At 43.1% G+C, this 24505-nt stretch overlaps 2 protein-coding genes across 4 annotated transcripts in view; one reads left to right on the top strand and one right to left on the bottom strand.

Annotated features, from left to right (window-relative positions):
- CMTR1 (cap methyltransferase 1) overlaps nucleotides 1-14721 on the top strand; it is a 45341-nt gene extending 30620 nt beyond the window's left edge. Inside the window, exons 18-24 of the mRNA XM_048519615.1 lie at nucleotides 1138-1260; nucleotides 2000-2091; nucleotides 4662-4730; nucleotides 5590-5637; nucleotides 7060-7172; nucleotides 8940-9048; nucleotides 13690-14721. Coding sequence (XP_048375572.1) covers nucleotides 1138-1260; nucleotides 2000-2091; nucleotides 4662-4730; nucleotides 5590-5637; nucleotides 7060-7172; nucleotides 8940-9048; nucleotides 13690-13825 — 690 coding nt within the window. The 3' untranslated portion in view covers nucleotides 13826-14721. The remainder of the gene's footprint in view (nucleotides 1-1137; nucleotides 1261-1999; nucleotides 2092-4661; nucleotides 4731-5589; nucleotides 5638-7059; nucleotides 7173-8939; nucleotides 9049-13689) is intronic.
- CCDC167 (coiled-coil domain containing 167) overlaps nucleotides 13222-24505 on the bottom strand; it is a 31856-nt gene continuing 20572 nt past the window's right edge. Inside the window, exons 4-5 of one of the 3 annotated variants that reach the window (XR_007243237.1) lie at nucleotides 18639-18884; nucleotides 13222-15685 (exon numbers count right to left, since the gene is read on the bottom strand). Coding sequence is in view for 1 of the 3 variants with exons in the window: in XM_048519723.1 (XP_048375680.1) it covers nucleotides 18781-18884 (104 nt within the window). In the remaining 2 variants the exon portion in view is untranslated. Of the gene's footprint in view, nucleotides 15686-17592; nucleotides 18885-24505 lie in introns of those variants that run through there. The other 2 variants (XR_007243240.1, XM_048519723.1) reach the window with 2 other exon arrangements.

Below are 24505 nucleotides of genomic sequence, written 5' to 3'. Positions count from 1 at the left end.
ACAAACTGAAGCTTTATCCAAACAAGACACAGGTGATGCTGGTTGAGATGGCAGAGTGTTTGGCTGATGTGGATTTACCAAACCTAGCTGAGGTGGTGTGTTCTTTGGTCTTGCCTCGGTGATGGATAAGCAGGCTGTTGCTAAGAGTGCCTCCTCTCACTTAGACTTTGCTCTCAGGCTGTCCTCTTCTTCAGAATCTGCAGACCTGGCCGTGCTGCTCTGGGATCCCATAACGTGATCTCTGGGGCTGCCTGTGAAAAAAGCTCAGAAGCTTCAGTGGCAAGACTCCTGCAGCTGCTGGGAACATCTCACTTCAATGGTGCATGTTGCACTGGCTACCTATTTGCTTCTCGGTCCAACTCAAAGTGCTGGTTATTTTTAAAGCTTTTGTGGCCTCAGGCCCTCCTACATATTGAACCACATATCCCAGTATACTCCTGTTCCAACTGTGTTCCTCTTATGAGCCCACATGGTACGGTAGTTAAGAGCGGTGGACTCTAATTTGGTGAAGGAGGTTTGATTCCCCACTCTTACCAGGTGAACTGGATTTGTTTCACTGCTCCTACATATGAAGCCTGCTGGGTAACTTTGGACTAGTCACAGTTCTTTCTGAACTCTCTCAACCCTACTTAGCTGTTCTGGGGAAGTGAACGGAAGGTGGTTAAAGGCTGCTTTGAGACTCCTTACAAGAGAGAAAAGCAGAGTATAAATCCAAACTCTTCTTCTCTCCTTAGGACTGTCCATACAGCAGTAGCTAGTCCAGGGTTTTTTCCTATGTCAAGTTTTTGTTCTCTGAATTGGCCTATCAGAGGGGATACACGGGGTACTTTCACTGGCTAGATCTAGGAAGGCAAACAAGATGGTCTGTTTCAAAGGACATTATGTGAACTATTTCAGCAGATCTAGCTCTATGTTTTTAAATCTTTGTATTTTATCTTTTAATGGACTTTGTTTCCTTGCTACTTGTTGCATTGTTAGCTGTCTTGGGTTGAAGGAAATAAGACAGGATGTATATGTGTCAGGGTATATATGTGTGTGTGTGTGTGTGTGTGTGTGTAATAATAAGCCAATGTATCTGTTACTGTTCAAACTCCTTTGATTATTAACCTGGCTGCCTTCCTGTTCACTCTCATGCAGAAGTCTCAGATATATACTTGGGGTGGCCGCCCATCAGATCGCTGGACAAAACTGGACTTGAAAACTGAATTGCCAAGGGACACACTTCTGTCTGTGGAAATTGTTCATGAGCTGAAAGGGGAGGTCAGCAATTTCTTTTTCTCCATGAGGGGGCTAATATCGCCCATCAGCTGTTTAATTCATTTGACGTGCGGGAGGAGGAGCCGTTCAGGTTGGGGCATCTGATCAGTGTGTTGGTGTTTAAGGTCCTTTCAGACTGTTTCAAGTTGCAGATAACATCAGATGTCAGTCTGCTTTGCATTGATGTTCTGTCTGTAGTTGCCTGATAAAAAGAATGGTTTTTGTTCTTCAAATATACATGCTCATGTAGCCTTGTGCTGCTGTCATTACTGTTCTTCCAGGAAATGGTTGAATGTATGCATCTTACCAAGACATGCCTCTAAAGATGCTAGCTGAAACGTCAGGAGCAAAAACTGCCAGACCAAACAGCCCTGAACACCCACAACAGTCAGTTGATTCTAACTGTGAAAGCCTTTGACAGTACATTTCTTGGTTACTTCCTCTGCAAGATGTCATTTGCTGGCAGTTTATCCACTGTCTGGAAATTACTTAAACCATCACAGCAGTGGGCATTAAAGCTGAAGCCAGGATGGGTGTATGCATATGTGGTGTCACTCCTGGAAGAAAATGTGTGGGGGTGGAGAAAAGAGAATTGATGTATTTGACATTAAAAATTCATCATTTTTCTATTTTGGAAGCAAACTGAAAAGGGACAAGCCATTGTATGCAGAGATTCTATGTAATGTGGAGCTCTTATAAAAAACAGCCATGCTTTCTTAGATGCCTCTTTTTCTCTCCTTAGGGAAAAGCTCAGCGGAAAATTAGTGCCATCCACATCCTGGATGCCCTTGTGCTGAATGGCAGTGATGTCCGGCAACAACATTTCAATCAGCGGCAAGTAGAGCTAGAGATGCCTTTGCCTATTTAGTGATAAAAGCAATTGGAAGTCTTTTTAGTATAAAGTGTATATAAAATAAAATATTTGCTTGAAATATATAAACACACATGCATAACAACAGAATAAGGGAAGAGGGTCCATCACAGTTATTTGTGGTACGCGAAACAAAATAAAAAAGACTCCACCTGTTGGTGAAAGACAACAGTAGGTAGAGAAAGGCAGGTGAATCTCATGGGGGAGGCAGTTCCAAAGATGTTGTGCCATACCCAAGAAAGCTGTTTTTTGGGTTCCTACCTTTCTAGCTCAGATGGTGGAGGCATCCAAACCTTTGAGATTTATATGCCCGATTATACATGGCTTTAGAATGGAGCTAACAGCTGCCTTAGACATGGCCTTCCCTAGGTTAGGAGAACTAATAGAGATGAATAGGATGTCAGACTTTCTAAAGTCCCTTGTCAATTTGATGAAGACCTTGGATCCATGGCGTTCATCAAGTGTGTACCACACTCATTCCTTAATGTGAGATGGATTTGAATAGAAAGGTGGCAAAGAGTTCTTGGGACATGTGGAAATCAACGCCACTTTAGCTTTAAATGTGGGGTTGGTTCATAGGATGATTTTATCTTTGTGGAAGATGCCGAGTTTGGATTTATCCAAAAGGGCTCCAATCTCTGAAACCCTATGAGCTGTCATCATGCGGAATAGCATTTTCATTCATAATCATTTTATGGGAATTTCCTATATAGGCTTGAATGGTGTCTTCATCAGTGCTGTGAGGGCTGTGTGTATGCTGCACGTGGGAAACCTGTGAACCTGAGGAAGATTGCTCTGGATAACGCTCTGGAGAAACCTCTGGATGTTTCACAGTGGTTTCCCCTGAGTATGTCAGAAGGATTGTGGCCAATCCATTTGACACTTCAAGGTTGTGCCTTTCAGATCTGATGACTGACCATCATGTAGAAACTCTAGAATGGATGGAATGCTTGGCTTTAATGGATTCACCTTCTTGTGTTGGCACCACTAAAGGAAGGCCTTCCACATTGTGTTATATATACAGGTCATGGATGGCCAGTGGAAAACTAATATAGGATCTGTGACCTCTGCGGAGTACTTTAGTTTTATGGGTTTCCACTGTTCAATAGCTGTGTGATCAAGTTGAGCTACTGGAGAAGTGGATGAAACACTGGTTGACTCAGGAGTTGGTTTCCAGGCAGGTAGGGACTTGCTGCTGAGCCTATGGAGCAGCAGCCATGAGGGGAGCTGTCATGAGCCAGTCCCTGGACACTGAGGACTCTGATGTAGAGCCTGAAGACACTGTGGAGCCACAGCTGGCTGCACATAAGGAAATGCAGACAGCAGAGCCAGCTCCAGGCTCTTCCCTGTAAGCCAAGGCAGAGCCTGATGCCGTGCAGCTGGGAGAGAAAGTTGGTAGAGAAAGTTAGGAAAATGAGAAAGTTAGGAAATGAGAGAAAGTTTTAGAAAAATGAGGATCAAAGGTTTTGAACAGAAAAAAGGCAAGTTTCAAAATGGAGCCAAGGCGAAAACTACTCTCCCTGTGCTAGATAGAAAAAGAACTGGAGAAGGTGACTCTACCACAGGATACAGGAAGTACAAGAAAAGTTTGTGCCTCCCTGTACCAAGGGTGGGAATCACCCTCTCAAGATGTCCACCTGAGCCAGACAAAGAACCTTGTGGGACCCCATGGGCCAAGAGGCAGAGCAGCAGTCCTCCAGTACCACACTCTGAAACTCTCCTTGGAAGTATCACCAAAACCACCAAAGAACAGTGCCCCCTAGTCCCAACCCCCCAAAACAGTCCAGAAGGATACCATAATTGATGGTACTTAAAGTTGGCGAGAAGTTCAGGAGAATTACCAGGGTGAAACTTCCTGTCCATCTCCCAGCACAGGTCATCCTCCAGGGCAACCAAAGCTGTTTCAATCCCATGATCATACCTGAAAACAGAATGAATCTAAACAGTCTACTTCATTCAGGAATTGTGGAAGTAGCCCAGTCACTACCCTTCTCAAGAATTGTACATTTGAGGCTGAAGAGTAATCATTCAGCTCTCTGGGATTTAGAGTAGGCTTTGTTAGAAGTGGATACACTACTGCCCACTTCAAGGCATGGGGGACAACTCCCTCTCCCGGAGGCATTTTCTGTCTTCTGGACCAAGTCTACCCGCCCGCCCGCCCCCCCCCCCCACGCCCCCAGTAGATTTGAAAAGAAAAGCAGCAGTCCAGCACCTGTATGTGGTACCCCTCAGAGAATCCCAGTGGCAGAGAAAACCACCCCATTAGCACAAAGCTATTCAAACCTAAAATGGGTTTACTTCAGACGCAAACACCAGGAAGGATCCTATTCAATGAGAAAGTGCTTGTAGGCCTCAGATATGTGTCTCCTTTAGATGTTCTGTTTCCAGAATTCTGAGTGGACTGCAAACTGAGAAGCTTCAGAGAGGGCTTCTGTTGAGCTAGCTATTAGGTGTTCCTCTCCTTTTGTGAACTGCGCCTAGTCATCTGCTAAAATTGTACCTGAACCGCGCAACTCTTTTCCTTTTGTTCTAGAATCCAGTTAGCAGAGAAGTTCGTAAAAGCTGTTTCTAAACCGAGCCGGCCAGATATGAACCCCATCAGGTGAGTGAGGCTTCTTAGATTCTTGCTGCTGTCTGGGATTGTGATGTATAAATACTTGGGAGTGGGCAGTGGGTATCACGAAATATGTCAGAAATTGCAAGACTGGTGTGTGGGCTTTCCCCCCCTGAGAAATACTTTTAAAAAATCAATCCATAGGTGAAAACATTAGGTCAAAATGGCCTTGTTAGAGAAACCAAGCATGTGCTGCCTTTGGGGTCTTTCTCTAGTTCTGTGGGCTCAGTGGTGGTAGAAAGAGAGATAGCAGGGCCAGGGCAGGAAAATGCCTTTTTTTTTTAAAGCATTAAGAGTCACCCCAGAGGCATACTATGTAATACCATATAAAAGAGTTGTTTTCATATTTTTATTCTCTTCGGAAGTAATTTAATCTGAATGAACTTACTGGTCAATTGCGCATTTTAAAAATCCAGCTTCACCTGCAAAAAGCCACATGTATCATTTGGGTGTTGTTGTTTTTTAAATAGTGGTTCAGAAACAATTAATGGCAGAGCAGCATCAGACAGTGGGAATGAGCCAGGGCCCCTAGTAACATTACCAACCTGTACTTTTATGATCATAGAAGAAGTGGACTTAGAAATTACTATATTTGTCAACATAATCAGTGTTGCCTTTTTTAAATTTTTAGTTTTCTTTGTTGTTTTTTCAAGCTTTTGATATTCCTGAGGACTGGGGTTTTTAGGACTCCCAATGGGCACGAAGTGCTGGGCAGTATAATAGGTTTTTAAAAGCAGAGTCAACATCATTTCATAATTTATCTACCCTTTGAGGGCATTTGATTTAGAATACTCTAGGTGAGTTTGGGCCGGCATATAATTTACCTTTCTGGTTTGTTTTCCCACAGAGTGAAAGAAGTTTACAGGTTAGAGGACATGGAAAAGATTTTCCTAAGGTGAGTCCTCAGAAAACCTACAGTTGTAGGGTATATTCTGTGGAATGAAAAAGGAGAGGTGTTGTTGTTGTATGAAAAGGCTGTTCAGAGAGTATTCTGTTAAATTCTGAATTGGTAGGGAGAGAGAGATGTTAGCCTGCCTAAAATATACATATTGGCTATTGTTATTCATTTATTTTATTGGGCATTTATATCACCCCTTCCCCTTTTGGACTTGGGGATGGTTTCCAATCATAGACAATTAATACAAATAAGATCAGGTATAAATAATCAATACAATAAATACCATAAAATGAACAATTAAAACTGAATTAAAATTTGGCAAATCCTGGTGATGCTGATACAGCCGGTAAACAATACCAGAGAGGTTAGAGGTGATCTGTGGGGTGGTGCAAGGAGGCACGGAGAGGCCCAGATGATAAGCTGTCGCTTCCTCAACCGTAGGCTTGGGGGGGACAGTTGTCTTACAGGCACTTCAGAACTGAATTAAATCCCATAGGGCCCTGGTCTCATTAGACAGAGCGTTCCACCAGGATGGGGCCAGGACTGAAAAGGTCCTAGTTCTTGGGCCAGAGGCCACAAGTAAATTCTCTTGAAAAGCACAGCATTTGGGGGATGTAATGGGAAAGATGAAATTTGTTGGTTTCTATAGCCAAGTCAACAGTCCCCAACATTGTCATTGTCAAGCCTGCCGAGTTGTGACATAGAAGAATATTACAAGAGTGGTTGCATGCTGAGAAAATGCTTGACTTTCTTAAAAAGATTAGCACAATGATGTCAATAGATAGTGAGAAAACAGTCAGCCATCATAATATCCTGGTCTTTATATCTCTCTGCTTTCGTGGCCCACATAGGAGTTCTGGTTGTTTTCCCTTAACACTGGAAAAACTGCCGAGTCTGTTGGACTGCTGTGCCTATTCTGTCTCATTTAAGGAAGTAGTTTCTGTAGAACTTTTTGGTGCATGAAGTCCCTTTGAAGGCCTCCTTTTACCCATCTGAGTAACTCCTTTGAACTCGACGATGGTGGTTGTTTTTGAAGAGGAACTTAAGCTGAGTTTGCATTGGAGGATAGCAGTGGCTCAGTGGTACAGCATCGTGCAGACAATTCTGGGTTCAGTCCTTGGCATCTCCAGTTAAAAGGATCAAGTTGTTGATGCTCTCTACTGGAGCCCCTGGCAACTGCTAGTCAGAGCAGACAATATTGACCTTGATAGACCAGTGGCCTGACATTATAAATTGGCTTCAATTTGCCTGATAAAGGACTTGAGTGCAGAAGTCAAGTTAGCCTGTAGTTTTCAAGTTCCATTCTTCAACTTCTGAGTTGTACTGGATTTCCCAAAACCCATTGCTGATTTGAGATTGGCAATTATTGTGTTGCGTTGTGTACGAACACTTCCTCTTCTCCCCATTTTTCATGCTTAGGTTAGAGATGAAAATAATTAAGAGCTCGGGTGGAATTCCACGGTTGTCATACACAGGCCGAGATGACAGGCACTTTGTACCCACAGGATTGTATATTGTTCGAACTGTCAGTGGTAAGTCCTCCTCTATCAACCTCAAGCCAAACTTAGGGCATTGTGATCTGCTTGGATTGGTGGTGAACTCTTGATTCCAGACAAATTATACTGTTCATCTTTGGCTTTTCTTTTCTTTTTTTGCTTCATTTAACGTCCCCCCCCCCCCCCCCCGTGCAAAAAAGGGGCAGTATTATTCTTGGGGCTCTCTTACCTTTGTTGTGTTATCTGTACATAATCATCCTGATAAGGGTAGCCTGGAGCTAGCTGTGTGGGAGAAATATGGGGGCAAGGGATGGTAAGGAGAATTTGCTAGATTTTCCCTCCTTGTGCAAGAACAGTGCAAGAAGCTGGCTGAAGACTTCCTGCAACCTATTGCAGTGGTGAATCTCTGACTCTCCCAGTTACCTCTCTGCTTTTCTTTCCCCAAAGCCATGTGAAGTATTTATTTAGTGCATTGTGAATTTGTGTTTTAGTGTGCCCTTTTCTTCCTAATGCCATTCTAGCTCTACTTAAATAGATAGGAGAACACAACAGTTGAATAAGACTATTGGAGAGGCCAATTACCAGTTTCATTCAGTGTCTTGTATCACCATCTAGCACACTTCTATGCTCAGTTTTAGCTAATAGCCATTGCTATTAGCATTTCATGGGTTTGTGTAGTCATTATTTTAATCCATCACAACAGTCCAGGACACTGAGCTTCAGCTGCAGTGAAGACGATGTCTTCTTTTGCACTGTGTGGATTTCATTCAGCATCGTTTGATTCTTAAGGGGAACGTGCTGTCCCTGTACACTTCTCCAATTCATATTTAAGTTATTTATCTCTTAAGCCATCATAATGAGCAGCAGTGGCGTAGGAGGTTAAGAGCTCATGTATCTAATCCAGAGGAACTGGGTTTGATTCCCAGCTCTGCCGCCTGAGCTGTGGAGGCTTATCTGGGGAATTCAGATTAGCCTGTACACTCCCACACACGCCAGCTGGGTGACCTTGGGCTAGTCACAGCTTCTTGGAGCTCTCTCAGCCCACCCCCCCTCATCAGGTGTTTATTGTGAGGGGGGAAGGGCAAGGAGATTGTAAGCCCCTTTGAGTCTCCTGCAGGAGAGAAAGGGGGGGATATAAATCCAAACTCTTCTTCTTCTTAAGAGAAAGTGGTGCCATTGGGAAGAAGTCCTGAACTACTGTGGAAGAAGATGTGTGCCGTCAATTGGAAATGTTTTCCTTTATGGGAGAATATTTGTTAAATGGCGTGACATGATGCACAGTCAGCACGGGCTTTGTGGGGATGATTAATGAGTAGGAGGCTAATCACTTCAAACTCCTGTTTGCAGATTGTTTCAGCGAAATACACGTGGATTTTGTTCTTAGATGTAACAGGATGGCTCCTGTGGGAGATGGTGGTGGAATTGGATGTTTCTTGCCTTGCCTTTCACCCAGCAGTCACTTGTGGGCACCAAAAAGGCGATGCCAGCACCAGGAAGATAACAAGTCACATGGCATTGACAACTGCTGTAAGGAGAGAATCAGGCAAACTTGCCCATTCCTCTCCAGTCAGAGGCAGGTTTATTGCATGTGAGGAGAAGGAAGTATAGGATCTAGCCAACATCCTTCTCTTCCTTCATGCATATTTTTCATGGACATATGTGATGCCTGCTTAGCCTTGGGTAGGAGTCTTTGGAAGAAGTGATAAGAAGGAATAATACAAGAGAGTTTGATTTAGGATTCCAGATAATGCAAGTTATTTATGTGTCTCTGTTCACTGATATGATCTCTGGGTTTCTTCAAAGATCCCTGGACCATGGCAATCAGCAAAAACTGTAACAGGAAATTTTTCTACAACAAGTCAACACTGACATCAACGTATGAACTTCCTCCTGAATCTGTCTCACCATTTCAGTGAGTACCATCCAGCAGCTACTTCCAATTTTTATAGGAGGGTGGGGCAGTTAAAATAGTCTCTGAAGTTTGCAAGGGTGCTGATAGATCTCTGGCCCCTTTATTAAAGTACAGTTCCCTCTATTACAGTTAAATAGTTTGAATGCCAGTTAAACTTTGCAGTGCAGAAATGCAGGCCTGCTATAAGGACCAATTATTAGTTTAGTGATAACTGGAAGAAACTGGTTAGAAATCCAAGAATGCAGCACACTGTGTTAAGGCCTATGGTAAAGGGAAGGGTAAAAGAAAATAAACTACAGGCAGCAGGGGTTTTTTGCACAGCTAGCCAGCACCAAAAAGTGATGAGCACACTAATTTAATTCAAAGCAGTCTATGTCCTGAGTGATCAGAAGAAGTAACATGCAGATTCTTGGTTCTGCTACAAGTACAATAGAATTAACTCTTACTCCTTAAAACTGTCTTGCATTGACTGTAGTAATTCTCATATCTCAATAGTCTTTCTAGCTTCTCCCTGAGTCATGAGTTCTTCCACCTGTTGAACTTGTTTGCAGCTTCAAACATGTTCCCCGGTTCTTCGCTTCACTTTATAAATGTTCTCTTTTTTATAGATGAAGCTCATACCTTGAAGCGTATTCCAGGGCAATCATAAGCACCATTACATCCTTCTGAGCCCATTGACATAACTGAAGAGTGTAACTCTGTTTAGGAGTGTGCTTTTAGTCTCTCGTTCCTTCAGACTTCTGTCTGCATACCCTTCCCTTGTCTTTTGCCAGGGATCCACAAGGATCTTGGCTTGGTGTGGTTATTATCACAACTGTTTATACTTAAGTCCTGTGGTGCGTGCAGAGCCTACAGAGGTGGGAAGAGATGTTATCCTAGTGCTCAGCCTTTGCAGAAGGGACTAGCAGCTGGTCATCACTGCTGTCTTCTGCAGAAGCTCAGGAGGAAGGGGAAAAAGCAACTCTCCCATTACTCCTGCATTTAGTGGAGGAAAGCAGGGGGTGATTTCTCTCCCTTGCTTCAGAACACAGCACAGGAGAACTCCCTTTTCTGCCAAAAGTTATTCGTGGAGAGAGAAGGGAGGGGTGGATTTTTGCCCATGAGCTGGGCTTGCCCTGGAAGCGTCAGGGTGTTCACTAGAGGGGGCCTGATTAAACTTTGTCACTAAGCGTTCCTTCGGCTTTCTTGTCTCCCTTGTCTCCCTCTTTTTTTCTTATTGCTCCATATCCTTGGAATTCTCTTCCCTGCCGACACCCACACAAATCTGTCTTTCTGTATTTTTAAAGAACATGTACAACTTTTCCTGCAAAGTTCAAGGGAACAATTTTCCACCTTTTCAAACTAGAAGCCAGTAAAGAAACTGGTAGCTTTTTTCATCTGTCCCTTCACTGGAATATTCTTTAACCTCTCCGGTAAGCCAGCCTGCATATGAGTTTTAAGAGTGCCGGAGACCAGAGGGCTCCAGAGGAATTACTTCTAGTTCACCACCTCTCTTGGTATGATGGGGAGTGAGAAACTAGGGGAGCCCTTTGAACTTTTCTTTTGTCAGCTTGCTGAGTAGGCAGTGAGGGACAACTTGCTTCTTTTCTTCTCAAACTCCAGCATTTACTCCCCTGCCCATCCCCCCCACTTTATTTCTTGAAGCAGCATTTTGGCAGAAAGCTTAAGAACGGCTCTAAAAACAACAGGAAGGCAAGAAGCTTATATGTGGTAATTGATGCATTGCATTATCATTTGTGAGCTCTAATGTGACTGTAATTAGACGTTGATACATTTTCTTGTCACAATGCTAATATCACTCCGTTCGAACAGTGCAGCTAAGTAGGCTGTGAATATTAAATGCCAGTAATTGTTGGACTCGATGGTTGCTGTGACTGTGGCAATTTGCTACTCCGACCCCCCCCTCCCCCCGACATCCCCCAATATATTACAGCAGGCTTCAACAAGACAGAGAATCTGAGTTCAGGAATGGATTCCTGACTGAACAAGTTAAGCCAAGAAGGGTTTTTAAAAGTACTATTCTGATTTTTTAATGCCTTTGTCTAAAATGTCAAGCTTAAACAGTTCAACTTGCTGCATTTCCTGCTGTTCTATTTTCTGGACTTTTCAGAAGACTCCTGTAACACCTTTTATCGACTCTGGCAAGGTTACTTCATTTCCCTTACCTCTTGGAAGCCTAAAAAACATTCACTTGATCCCCCCCCCCCTCCCTTTTTCTCACACAATAGACATTGATTTCCCTTTTCTACTCAGTGCTTTGACTTGAGGCAAAAATACATTTGTTTCTGTTAAAACAGCTTTCTTTTATAAACCTGACCAGGGGGGTTGCACTAGGACCGCTGCAGGTTGTGGATCCTGCGGAAATGATCAATGATCGCGCAAAGTTTGGCCATCTCTTAAGGTATTCCACTGGAGGTACTAAACTTTTTTACTGCTTGAAGGGCAGACAGTGACTTCCAGTGGGAGGAGTCCAGATACATGCACACCTCTGAGCTTGGCTACAAGTCTGCCACAGTGCTAACCATGGCACAGCAGAGGCACAATCGTAGTGTAAAGGACATACCTTATCAGCAGCTTCTGCTCATTGGAGGCAGCAGAAGGTAAGCATGTGTGGATTGCCCAAATATTTACTTCGGAGGGAACTGTGAGGACTGCATAATTTATAAAAAATATGTCCAGCAGTTAGCTGCAGCGTTATGAGCCTCAGACTCCTTCAGCCACATCGAGCCTTACCTATACAACATCATAGCATATACAATCTTGTTCAAGTTCACATCCAAGTATTTTTGCTTCCTCCTTTCTGAAAAAAACTTGAAAACATGTTGCTGGAGACAAAGCAAGGCATTAAGGATGGGTTCCAGAAGCAGGATACATTTTCTGTCCTCGACACAAATCTCTGCCCACAGTGGTGGCTTCAAGCCTTCCCCCACTTATTTGTGACGTACTCCCTTCCACCTTTCCTTTTGAATGAGCTGAATATGTCCCTCCAGCAGGGCAATAAAGATTTCCAGAGAAAGTAGGATTTTCAGCAATTCCCCACACTGTTTCCTGCCTTTCGAGAAGAAATAGACTTTGCACTGGGTTCAACTTGTGCTGGACTATTTTTTTTTTTTTTTGGGACTCGCGCCAGCTTCTCCATGTCAGCCATTCACCCTGTTCACTTTTCCATATCCACAAAGGCAGCACAGGGAGAAGGGAATCATGCTGGGGGTGGGGGGAGGGTGAGCTGTCTGTTCACAGTATCTAAATCTTACAATTAGAAAAACGTGTTAAATTTGCATGTCACCCATAGTCCCTTTGAGTATTTTAGATTTTCTTTTGAAATCCAGCTCAGTTTTAAAAACCCAAGAAAGTATTAAAATGTAAGGTAAGCTTCTTGAAGATTCTGGTGCATTTTATGTGGAGGGTGGGTGTAGGCACACACTGCCATATGCCTTAGAAAAATGTGTTTGGATAGTCTTTGGAGGTAGATATCAACAGCCACCAAGAACATCTAGCTTGCTATGACTGATGCTGCTTTCCAAGGTCTTGAGCAAGTATCAGCCCTATTACCAGGAAACTTTTAACTGAAGGCAGCGTAGATACGATTTAAATCATAGTTTTCTACATAAAGACTCATTCTTGCTGATATAATCCTGATATAAACCAGATGAAGGTTTCATTTTTAGAATAATGACTTTTCAGTTTAGTTTTACCGTTACATAAAAAAATTACTGCTTTGGTTGTGCTATTAGAAATGCATAGTTCATCTTCAAACAATTTCATAATTATGTATCTCCTATTTTTATTCAGGCCACCAGGCCTTGCATTTCCTTGTTGCAATATTTGGAATTTGGCATTACCCATAAGCAGAGGAACTTCATTAAAATATTCCAAAACGGGGTCTTTTTTGCAGCTTATGGCCAGTATAGATTTTTTTACTCCAGGGAGAGATTAATATGATAAACCTTAGGTGATATACTCAAAGATCCCAAGACTTGTGGAGTATTCTGCTCAAATGGTTTCATTTTCATTTTTACTGCTTGCCCTTCCCACCTCACACATAGCTCCTTGTGCAGATCTATTTCACTCCAGTCTTCTATTCATTGAACTTTGAAACTTGGCACTTGAGAGGTAAGGTAAAGGGTTGATTCTGTGTACATAAAATTGCAAAGGAACAATGAGATCAAAGTCTTTCTCTCAACTCTGTATGTTTATTTTATAACATTTTTGCTGTGAAGTAGAGACATTTGTGTGACATAAAGCGTCTGTGATAATATCTTCTAGATGGAAAATTGCCCAAATTCTTATAGAAACCTCTGGAACAGCATGACATTGTGACTGGATTAATGGAATTCATTTACCCCAAAATGTAATCATTGCATGAATATACAGTCTCATTCTACATAACTAAAAACAAATCCTTATTTCAGGCTTAATAATTACACTATATCTTAAATATAAAACTATTTAAAGTATCTTTAGATAGATTTTTCCTCAAAAAGCATTCTATTAAAAAAATCCAATTAAAATCTGACCTTTTTATTTATTTTTTTAAAAAATCATTAATTTTTATCCACCCTGACCTTCTTATCCACAGTGTTTTCTGTATCATCACCTGGGTTGGCTTTCTTTGCTTATTTCTATCTTCTTTGTCCCCAGCATTTGCTACTTCAACCGCCTTTTCTGGGAATGGGGCGATGGCGTCAAAGTGCACGACTCTCAAAAAAGTGAAGATCCAGAAACGCTATCCAAAGAGGCTGTCTTGTCCTTCATCAGACTCCATTCTCCCCTCTGACCAGTCCCTTGTCAAGTCCTAGGGGACAGGGACTGAACCTGGCTTGGAACCTTTAGCCAAGGATTGGAATGGGTTTCTTCCAACCAGATGCAGTGAGCCATGGAAGAAACTGCTGACAAGGAGGGCCAGTTGGGTGGTAGGGTGCTCAGTGCAAAATAAATGGGACAAGAGTTCAGACTGCAAAATGGCACTGTATATATGTATTTGCTCCTGGCAGCCAATGCTTCAAGGAGCACAAGAGATGAGACTCCTGGAGCAGAGGACATTCTTCCGGATTGATCCCCACCATACCCTCCCTAGGCTTTTTCAACCCATCCTTTGAACATAGCCTGGATTGTGGCCCCCACATGTAACCCAGCAAACAAGAAGACGCGCACCGGTCTCCAGCACCACCTGTTTTGATCAGCTTTATTTTGGCTTGGGTTGCCTTTCTGTGCAACAGGCCTTTAGGGCAAGTGATGCATTGGGATGTAGTCTTGTGCACTGCCTGTTTGGCTTATGGTCCTGGGAAATTCTGGGTGCTGGTATCTTGGGGAGCAGAAGTCAGGCAAAAGTTGATAGTAGCAGCTTAGGTAGCAGTGATCTTGTGACTCTGCTTCCAGCTGAATTTCATGGTTCTATGCAAATATATAAGGCTGCCATCCTGAGGCATGTCCTTTTTTGACCTCCTTTGGCTCTTACTAGTTCCAGAAAGATGATGTTTTGCTTGAGGCACGTCCTGTGGTTTTCCCTAAGTCAGAGAGATGGGAAGATCTGAAGTTGAGAGGACTGGTGACCGTAGAGAGATCTGAGAAGCCTGTGGGTTGCCTGAAAAGACCACAACGTGATCCTTCCAGGATAATGCAGATGCCATCTTGTAGAGAACTTTCTGAATTCTTAAAATCGGCATAAAAACATCTAACTGTGTGGGTCAGAAATCCTGTCTGGAGTGAAGGCACAGAACTGTGAATAAGGAATCCTTCATGTTTTCCCTAATAACAATGAAAAACAGCCTGTCTTTTATTCAGTATGCGCCATCAGGTGCGGGGAACAAAAGGCAATTTGAAGGTGCATGGCTGTGCTTTCCCCTTGTTGGCATTTCATGTAGGATCTGGGAGCCATTTGCTAATAATATAGCAAAAGTGCTTGGGCTTAGGCAGTGAAGTCAATTAAGCACTTGTGGGTTGGCAATAAAGGACAGTATTGATTGGGTGGGATGGGTATTGGTTGCCAAGGTCGTGCCTTAAAGAAGTATGTCAGGCCTCCTAAAAAGGTAGGCACCAAACAAGCCTCAGCCCCTCTCACACCAAAGAAGTCAAAACAGGAATTATGCAAAGGGACATGGCCTGTCTGTGAAGAGAAGTACTGGATTCTGGGTGAGGTGTTTTTCACTCATACTAGGCAGCACAGACCCATGTTCATTTGTAAACTTCACTTTTAAACTCTCAGAAGCCTCCTTAGGGGTAGTATATAAATCTTGTACCTATTAATGGCTTGTGTGACTAAATCTCAGGCATCATAAATAGGCCCAGTCTGTTTAGCCTGGTGGTCTCCCTGAGACTGGAAGATCCAACATAGGAATGTCACTTTAGTTACAGAAGTTGTGTTGTGTGACCAGTGTTGCAAGGCATAGATTAAAGTTTAGGGTTTTTACTGGAAAATGGTACTAAGGGGAGTTGTAGTTTGGAGTTAAATGCTGTTATGTATAAAGTTGGATTAGGTGTGAGAAGGAACAGAAAAAGAGAAGGCGAGTTGCTTGTAATGCAGAATCTTTGTTAAGGTCCAGTATGTATTCACAAAACCACTACTTGCAGCCAGCAGGGCAGGGAATGTGCAGGCTTCAAACGGCATTCCCATCCCTGTCAAAAATGGCTTCCTGTCCTAAAGACTGGGTAGAGCAGAAGAAATTATATAGCTCAATCAAACATTTCAAATGGGACAAAGGGGGATAAGTAGCAGCTGATAACTGCAATTTGAACTTCCTGGTTTCATTTTTTTAAAAGTATTTTGTTTTAAAGATGTTGAGTGTAATTTGAGCTGCTTTTCCCTGTGAGCTCAATAGGCAACTTGTAAGATTAATAAGCCTTTGATCCCCTTTTTGTAAATGACAGAGGATACCTTTTTTGAGGCTGAATTTTAGGTCAGGAAGGAAGATATAAGGGAAATCTGGTTTTCCTGCACTATTATTCCATTATGTGGGAGAGATTTGTGGGAGTGGAGGGCAATAGGTTCTGAAACACCTGTCTCACCCTTCCCCTGTGTTGTAACTATCGTTCTCCTGTGAGGGAGGTGGTGATCACTTAGCAGAAGCTCTGATGTCATCTTGAGGTCAAGTGCCTTCCATCTGAGAGGATATGAGGATCTTTGACTCTTTAAAGGCATTTTTAAAAACGCAGCAATTGAAAGGCCACATGCCTGAAGAAAACAAAGTCTCTAATGAAAATTAGAATCACGTAATCCAAGTGCAGACATGACCTTATCATTAAAGAGTATTATAAAGATTAGTCTGACCCTGTGGATAATTCAGCTTCCCTCTCCTGTTGTGTGTGTGTGTGTGGGGGGGGGCGGGGTAGGGGGGTGCAAGATGTCTTACTACAAAAAATGTTTATACAGTCTGTTCTATGATATCATTTTCTTCATTTATTTGTCTGCATGTTGCCAATACAGTCCTTGTAATTCAGAAACATGCTTTGTTCTTGGCTTAAATGACTTTCCAAGCCTCGTGGTCTGATCTGAAGAAGAAAAAATTGTGTTCTGGCCTAAACACCATATACAGAAATGGGAAAAAACCAAATTCTACTCAAAAGTTGTCTACTAAATCAGTGAGACGAATGTAGTGCTTCGTTAACTGTTTCATGTGAACATCTTGGGTTGCTGTATTCAATATAAATGCTATTAGCCATCTGGTGAAAATGCACAGACCAAAGTAAATTCAAAAGATGAACACAAAATGTATCTGCCCTGGCATATATTCAAAGATCCACTGTATATAATTTTATCCCACCTCTGTAAGTCCTTGCAGAGCTTTGTGTAAGTCCAGCTAGTATGAAAGCTGCTTATTGGCAATTGGAGGAATGTAACCCATAGAAGCAAAAGGACCAGAGAGCATTCTGTGAATTTGAAACTACAGAATCGTTTTGAGGTTCTCTCCCTTCTCGATGAGGGTAAGGAACAATCACAGGAGGAACAGACTCAGATCAAAAATGCACAAGTGACAGAAGGTTCAACCCATGAAATGTCACCTGCAAAACCCCACAGGAGACGTGTGGTGGTGGTAGGGGACTCCCTGCTAAGGGGGATAGAAGCAACAATTTGCAGGCTTGACAGTACATGTGAAAGGGATCTGGGAGTCCTAGTAGACCACAAACTGAACATGAGTCAGTAGTGTGATATGGCAACCAAGAAAGTCCATGCAATTCTGGGATGCATCAATAAGAGTATAGTGTCTAGATCAGTGGTGGCGAACCTTTGGCACTCCAGATGTTATGGACTACAATTCCCATCAGTCCTTGCTAGCATAGCCAATTGGCCATGGTGGCAGGGGCTGATGGGAATTGTAGTCCATAACATCTGGAGTGCCAAAGGTTTGCCACCACGGGTCTAGATGAAGGGAAGTAATAGTACCACTACTCTGCATTGGTCAGACCTATCTTAAGAGTACTGTGTTCAGTTCTGGGCACCACAATTTGAGAAGGATATTGACAAGCTGGAACATGTCCAGAGGAGGGCAACCACAATGGTAAAAGGTCTGGAATTCAAGCCCTACAAAGAGAAACATGAGGAGCTGGGGATGTTTAGTCTGGAGAAGTGAAGGTTAAGGGGGGACATGATAGCTGTGTTCAAATATTTGAAGGGATGCCATGTTGGTGAGGGACTTTTAGGGCTGTTCAAGTGGAATTCACTGCCTCAAAGAGTGATGGAGTGTCCCTATTCATAGGTTTTTAAACAGAGGCTGGATGCTCATCTGTCAGGAGTGCTTTGATTGTGTGTTCCTGCATGGCAGGGGGTTGGACTTGATGGCTCTTGTGGTCTCTTCCAACTCTATGAATCTATGATTCTCTGTGGAAGCAGGGTTTCCTTTCAAGCTATTTTGATCCCATTATACAAATACATAAGCAGTACAGCCTTCATACTGGGTACAATTACTAGTTAGGCAATCACATAAAGGCAGGGTAGTGATTATTTAAATTGTGGTATTAGCCAACCTACATCGCCATCATGTTGCATGCTGTTAGAAATATGTTAGCCCTGGCTGCACCTGCATGTAAAGTGGCAGCCTGAGGAAACTCAACAGCAACAGAAGAAGGCTCGAGGTTCACAGGCATGGGAAAAGAGGGAGATTTGGTGGGCATGACTGTGATTTGTGGCATGTATTACACAGCCCAATAAGCCCAATTAGGCCTGAGCTCTTCAGGGTTGACTATGGTCAGTACTTGGATGGGAGACTGCCAAGACAGACTACACAGAGGAAGGCAGTGGCAAACAACCTCTGCTCATCTCATGCCTAGAACACCCAGTGGAGGGGGGTCACCACGAGACAGTTGTGACTTGATGGCACATTCTTATTCTGCCTAGCAATAAATGTAGTGGGAGAAAGTATCATCTAAGCAAGGAAGAGGAGTTAGTCTCCCAAAATGCTGGAACAGTTTGAGAAGCTGAAAGAGCACAGGTGGCCATTTAAAATCAGGGGAAACTGACACTTTCCTTACTTAATTTATCCAAAAATTTAATACTTCACCACCACCCACAGAAGCTTATTCAGGTTACCATCTTTGGACTAAGGGGGCTTCATAAAACATGAGCCTGATCTCCAAGATTGCTCTTGCTTAATTACCTTCCTGAGGTGTCCAAGGTGAGAAAGGCCTAGGCTGTGAAAGGTCAGGGTGCTGAGAGACCAACGCACCCCTGAGAAGGGCCGAGGGAGAACAAAGGAGGCTTCTGCAGTCAAGTCCTTAGGAAGGTGCCTGTGTAATCTGTTACATCGTCCAGCAGACATAAATCACCACCACCAAAACTAAAAGGGCTATTGAGAGTGCTGCGTTCTTGTGATTTGCCCGGTGAAGCATTTTCAGTTCTTTCTCTGAAAGAAGAGCGGGACAAAGAGGGAAAATACAATGAGATACTCTTTTAACCTAAAATTAAAAGTAATCTTGTGCTTAACACTTGTGACCAGTTATTAGCTTACTACTCAGAATTGGAATCTTAGACAGATCCCTCAACCAGGTAGCTGTTGAACTGCTACAGGCTTATTTTCCTCAGTGCCTCCTGCATCAACCCCAACTAAGAGAGGCGGCAGCAGATAAGGTTTACCTGGTCCTTTGACTGCGTTGCCTACAACTGTTGGGTGCATTTCCCTCTTACAAGTAACCGGCCTTCTCTTTTTCTGCTTTCCCCTCTGCTTTTTAATATCTATATGAAGCCGTTGAAGGAAGGTCATCAGGGGGTTTGGAGTTGGGTGCCATTAGTATGCGGATGACACCCAGCTCTGCCACTCAATTCCAGCTGAGTCAAGGAGGCCCTTCAGTGTTGGATACTTGCCTGGAAGCAGTGTTGAACTGGATGAGGACCAACAAACTGAGGCTGAATCTAGATAAGACAGTGGTGTGTGTGTGTGTGTGTGTGTGTGTGTGTGTGTGTGTGTGTGTGTGTGTGTGTGTTGGGCAATGGGTCCCAAGAGATCAGAGGGCACCCTCGATGGAGCGATGTTGCTCTTGAAGAACTGGGTGTGAGATCTGGGGGTGCTCCTGGATTCTGCTCGGTCCTTGGAATTACAGGTGTCAGAGGTGGCCAGGAGTGCCTATCAGCAGTTCCGGCTGGTTTGCCAGCTTTGCCGTTGTTTGGACAGAAGGGACCTGGCCACAGTACTGCTGTCTGGATTACTGCAATGCGCTTTACGTGGGGCTTCCCTTGAAGACGATCCAAAAGCTGGAGCTGGTGCAAAATGCAGCAGCTAGGCTGCTGATAGGTCAACCTGGCTGGTTGCATACCGGCCTTGAAAAAACTACGCTGGCTCCCCATTTGGTATTGGGCCCAATTCAAGGTATTGACAATCATATTTAAATCCCTCAATGGCTTGGGCCCCATCTATCTAAAGGAGTGCCTACACCCATATGAACAGGCCCGTGCACTGAGGTCAAGTGGGGAGGCCCTCCTGGTGATCTCTTCTGCTGCTGAGGTGTGGCAGGAGGGGGCTTGCAGGAGGGCTTTTTCTGTGGTAGGCCCCAAGCTGTGGAGCAGCCTCCCTGCAGAAATTTGCCACGTCCCAACACTTTATGGATTTCGGCGCCTTGTGAAAACCTTCCTCTTTAGTACCAGGCCTTCACTGTGTGACTCCCCAGGGTCCCCCGCAACAATGCTAGCTGAAGGGTGGGGGGAGGGTGGGGTGATTTTTAAGGATGTTGCTACTGACTGTTTTTAAAGGATGTTTTAATGGTGGTTTTTAATGTTTATGTTTTATGTTTTTAGGACTGTATGTTTTAATGGGGCTTTTAACCTGCCCTGAGACTTCATTGTAGGGCGGGGCATAAATGGAATAAATACATAAATAAAAGCAGCTGCATTGATTTCTGCTTATCTGACAAAGCCTGTGCGTGCCTCAGCTTGTGTCACAATCTAAATCACACACTGAATTGTCGGGGTGGGGGTGGCCCTGAAGCTTGTGCCGGTTTTCATCATAATCTACCTCACAGGCGCATCGTGAGCATCAAATGGAAGCTCCGCATGTATTCTACCCTAAATTACTTGAAGGCACGGGGGACTGAAATGAAAAAAAAAAAGAGTAGTCTCATTTAATTCCAAGGCTATACAACCTTCTCTCTTTCTCACAATACTAAAACCAGGGGGCGTACATTGAAAATGATGGGGGGAAGAATTAGGACTAATAAAAGGAAACATTTCTTTACGCAACGCATGATTGGTGTTTGGAATATGCTGCCACAGGAGGTGATGATGGCCACTAACCAGGATAACTTTAAAAGGGGCTTGGACAGATTTATGGAGGAGAAGTCGATCTATGGCTACCAATCTTGATCCTCCTTGATCTGAGATTGCAACTGCCTTAGCAGACCAGGTGCTCGAGAGCAGCAGCAGCAGAAGGCCATTGCTTTCACATCCTGCATGTGAGCTCCCAAAGGTATCTGGTGGGTCACTGCGAGTAGCAGAGTGCTAGACTAGATGGACTCTGGTCTGATCCAGCAGGCTCATTCTTATGTTCTAAAGTAGGCCACACCATAAATCTATACAGGAGCTTTATAATATTGGCTGTCCCTTTTCTAATAATCCTTAGCATAGAGTTTGCCTTTTTTGCTGCTGCAGCACACTAGGTTGTATATAACCATCAGCACAGAGTCTAACCCTGAATGCTGGCTGTTTATAATATTCCAAGTGGACAGTGAATTATTTTAGGTTAAATATCTGGGAGAATTTCACAATGCTAAATTGATCTTTAATGCTCTGAACATATTTGTATGAAGGCAGCAGAAAACACAGTAATGTATTTCTTTTTAATGTATTAGATGTTTAGATTACTGGTAGATCAAACACCTTGACTGCAGTAGGGAGACTGGGCCATTCCTTTCACACAGAACAAGCCTGATTTTGCCACCAGAGCAGCTCCAGACTTTTCTGGACAACTTGTCTGCCCTTGGCTCCTGTCTATCTGGCTTTAGAATACAGAAAGCCTTGGTCTCTCTGGCAGCTGACCTCTGCTTGCAGACTGATAAAAGCAGCGTCTCACTATTAAGTCTGCAGGATCTGCCAGTTACCTTTGACACAGCTGATTACCCCATTTTACTGGTACACATAACATTATGGTGTAGGATGAAGGGCAAAACACTTTCACAGTTTAAATTCCTATTAGTGGACCATGTTCTCAAAGTTGTGATCAGAGATTCTGAGTCAACGGCATGGAATTTAATGCCAGGGTTTAGCATTACCACCCATGCTTCATCTGTGTAAGACTGCTGAATGAGATCACCTGACACTCCTAAGTAGGACATAAACACTATGCTGATGACACTTTGCTGATACATCCCCTTAACTAAACTGACTCTGGTCAAATAGCTGAGAAAAAAACAAGAAACAAATAGAATTCGGTCAGGTCAGAGGTGGTCCTGGTTGGGAAGGGTGATAGTCTGCAAACCAATAGAGTTATTGTTCTTGGATTCAGTTAAGTGTTTAGGTATGTTGTTAAGTCTCATCCTCTTGTTTGAAGAGCAAGTGTGTGGTGGCTACTCCCCGTCACCATCACTCCAAATTTTATGTAGTGTGATTAGCCTCTTATGGACACCTGGCTGCTTCAGGCATGTTACTCCATGCTGCAGTGACCTTGAAGCTAGAATACTGAAATGTGCCCTGATGGAACTACTCTTGAAGGCAACTTCAGCGGATACAAGTCATTGTCTGTCTGTCTGTCTCTCCCAATATGAACCCATGTGGAAACTCTAATCCTCAGGTCAGGACCTTTTACCCATCACCTTTGCAGGCTCATAAAATCTGCCACTTCTCCATTGCAAGGTTTTCCAGTAGTGATCTCCACATTGTGCAATGGCTTTCCTTAATGTGTTAGAAAGATTAAGCCTGAGGAAGCCCTTAAGGCAAAGCTGCTTAGGAGAACATCTGTCCAGCTATATTGTGTTAACATAGGAGCAATCTGGTACCGTTATAGGTAGCTCTGTTAGCTGCCTTAAGTCATTCATAGGAAAAGAATGGGCTACAGCTCCCCTGCTGAGGATACCTCATATAAGAGGTCTTGCACTGAAGTTATTTTCTATAATCTAGCGAAAGGAAACAGAAGAGGGATGTTGAAGACTTACCAGTAGGTGGCAGTACAACTTAAACAGCCAAGAGATAGTCTGCCAAGCCAGTAACTTTCAATGCTTTTTGAGACAACAGGTAAGAAGTGAGCATAAAGGTAGAACTTGCTCAAGTAAGACCAGTGGTACAGTATTGTGTCTATAGGGGAGGGGAGTAATGACAGAAAAAGCTTTCCTCCATATTTTTAATAGCATTTGTGCACTATATAAAGTTAAACTGGACAGATAGTGGTGAAAGAAAAGTATCCTTACAGGATTCTTTTCACCAGTATTCCCCATCCCCTCTATTACACTTCAAAAGAATACAGTATAAAAGCAAGGAGGGATCACAACCAAGCAAAATAAATAAATGAAAAAGGAAATAATATACCACTCTTGGTGCAACTACAAGCATACCGAGCAATTGCTGGTTGCAATCGTGGAATACTGATGGTTGGGGAAGTACCATTTCCCCCACTATGGATACAAGTATGGGGGAAGACATTTGGATTTGATATCTGGGTCTTTGTTTCTCAAAATTAACTTTGCCATGGTATTACGTGCTGCTGTCTTTAACTAATTATGCATTGAAATTTTATCTGCCAAGCTCCAAAAGAAAAAAAATCCATGCAATGCCTTTCCTCAGGACCAGCCAGAAAAACACAAAACAGCGTGCAAGCTTTCAAATTCTGTACAACATTTCATCAGGCTAGTTGTGGTATATAAAAAAGAGGCGGGGCAAGAAAAGGAAAGATGTTTTCGGGCCATGATCTTCAGATCTGCTGAGTGTATCTCAAACCTCAAAATGCTAGAACAGGCAGGTACCAAGAATTCACAAATAGCTTCTCTTTCTTGCTAAATCAATGGTTGTAGCCACCCCCACCAAAAGACCTATCCAATTTACTTCCCTGACACACACCCACTCCTTTCTCTGCAGCTCTAATAAAACAGTGCTATATCAAGAGGAATTTTCTTATCTAGAGGCTATTTTATGTCACACTTCAGCCTTTGTCTTGACATACAGCTACCATGACTTGTAAGCATCTCATTTTTCTCACCAGGGGGCACCCAAAACTTGTAAGACTAGCATTTGTAAAATTGCTTCTTCCTCTTTAGAATCTTGACTACATGCCATCCAGATCAAGGCCTGAAGAAATGTATCACAAACCACCCCTACCCGCCAATTACTGAACAATCAGTCCCCTTTGATGGACAAGTGAAATATGGAAATTTGACAGATTGTTCCACATTCCTGTTTACTGCAAGACAATATAAAATGGTCTTTCCTTGAGATTAACAGGGTTTGGCCTCTCTGCCTGAAGGTACAGGTTTACAGGTAACCTCAAAGAGAGTTAATGGCCTTTGATTAAAGGAAAATTCCCTCCTCCTAAACTTTCAGCAAATCTTGAAATTAAAAGCATTCTGTGGCAAATAGTTAATACCTATCACTAAAGAGACAGGAAGGGTTGTTTTATCCCCAGGCAAATGGGGATGATTACATCAGATTTTTATAGCTGCACTTGCTCTGGGTCAGTGAAGCAGCCTGATCAAGGGAATGGCCTGGGGGAAGAGACAAACCTGCTCCAAAGCTTCGACTGGCCTCTGCATTTAGTAGCTGACTTTAAAAGAGCATCACTTTTTCTGAACTGCCCAACCACACAAACACTAAAGTATCTGACAAAGGGAGCTTTTACTCTCAAGTGCTCATACTCCAAAAGTCTTGTCTGAATCTAAGGTGCTGCTGGACTCAAATCTAGCTATTCTACTGCAGACCAACAAGGTTACCTTCTGACACAAGCATTAAAGTATCACTTCTGTCCCTTTTTATGACTGACATGCTCTACTTCTACTTATCTTTTACTCCTCATTCCCATTTTACTTCACCAGGTTTTAAAATATTGAATGCTTG

This window comes from Sphaerodactylus townsendi, linkage group LG01 (assembly GCF_021028975.2).
Source record: "Sphaerodactylus townsendi isolate TG3544 linkage group LG01, MPM_Stown_v2.3, whole genome shotgun sequence".
Taxonomy (NCBI): Eukaryota; Metazoa; Chordata; class Lepidosauria; order Squamata; family Sphaerodactylidae; genus Sphaerodactylus; species Sphaerodactylus townsendi.
Note: the sequence above shows the minus strand (reverse complement) of the source record. Positions and strands in the feature narration are given on the sequence as shown.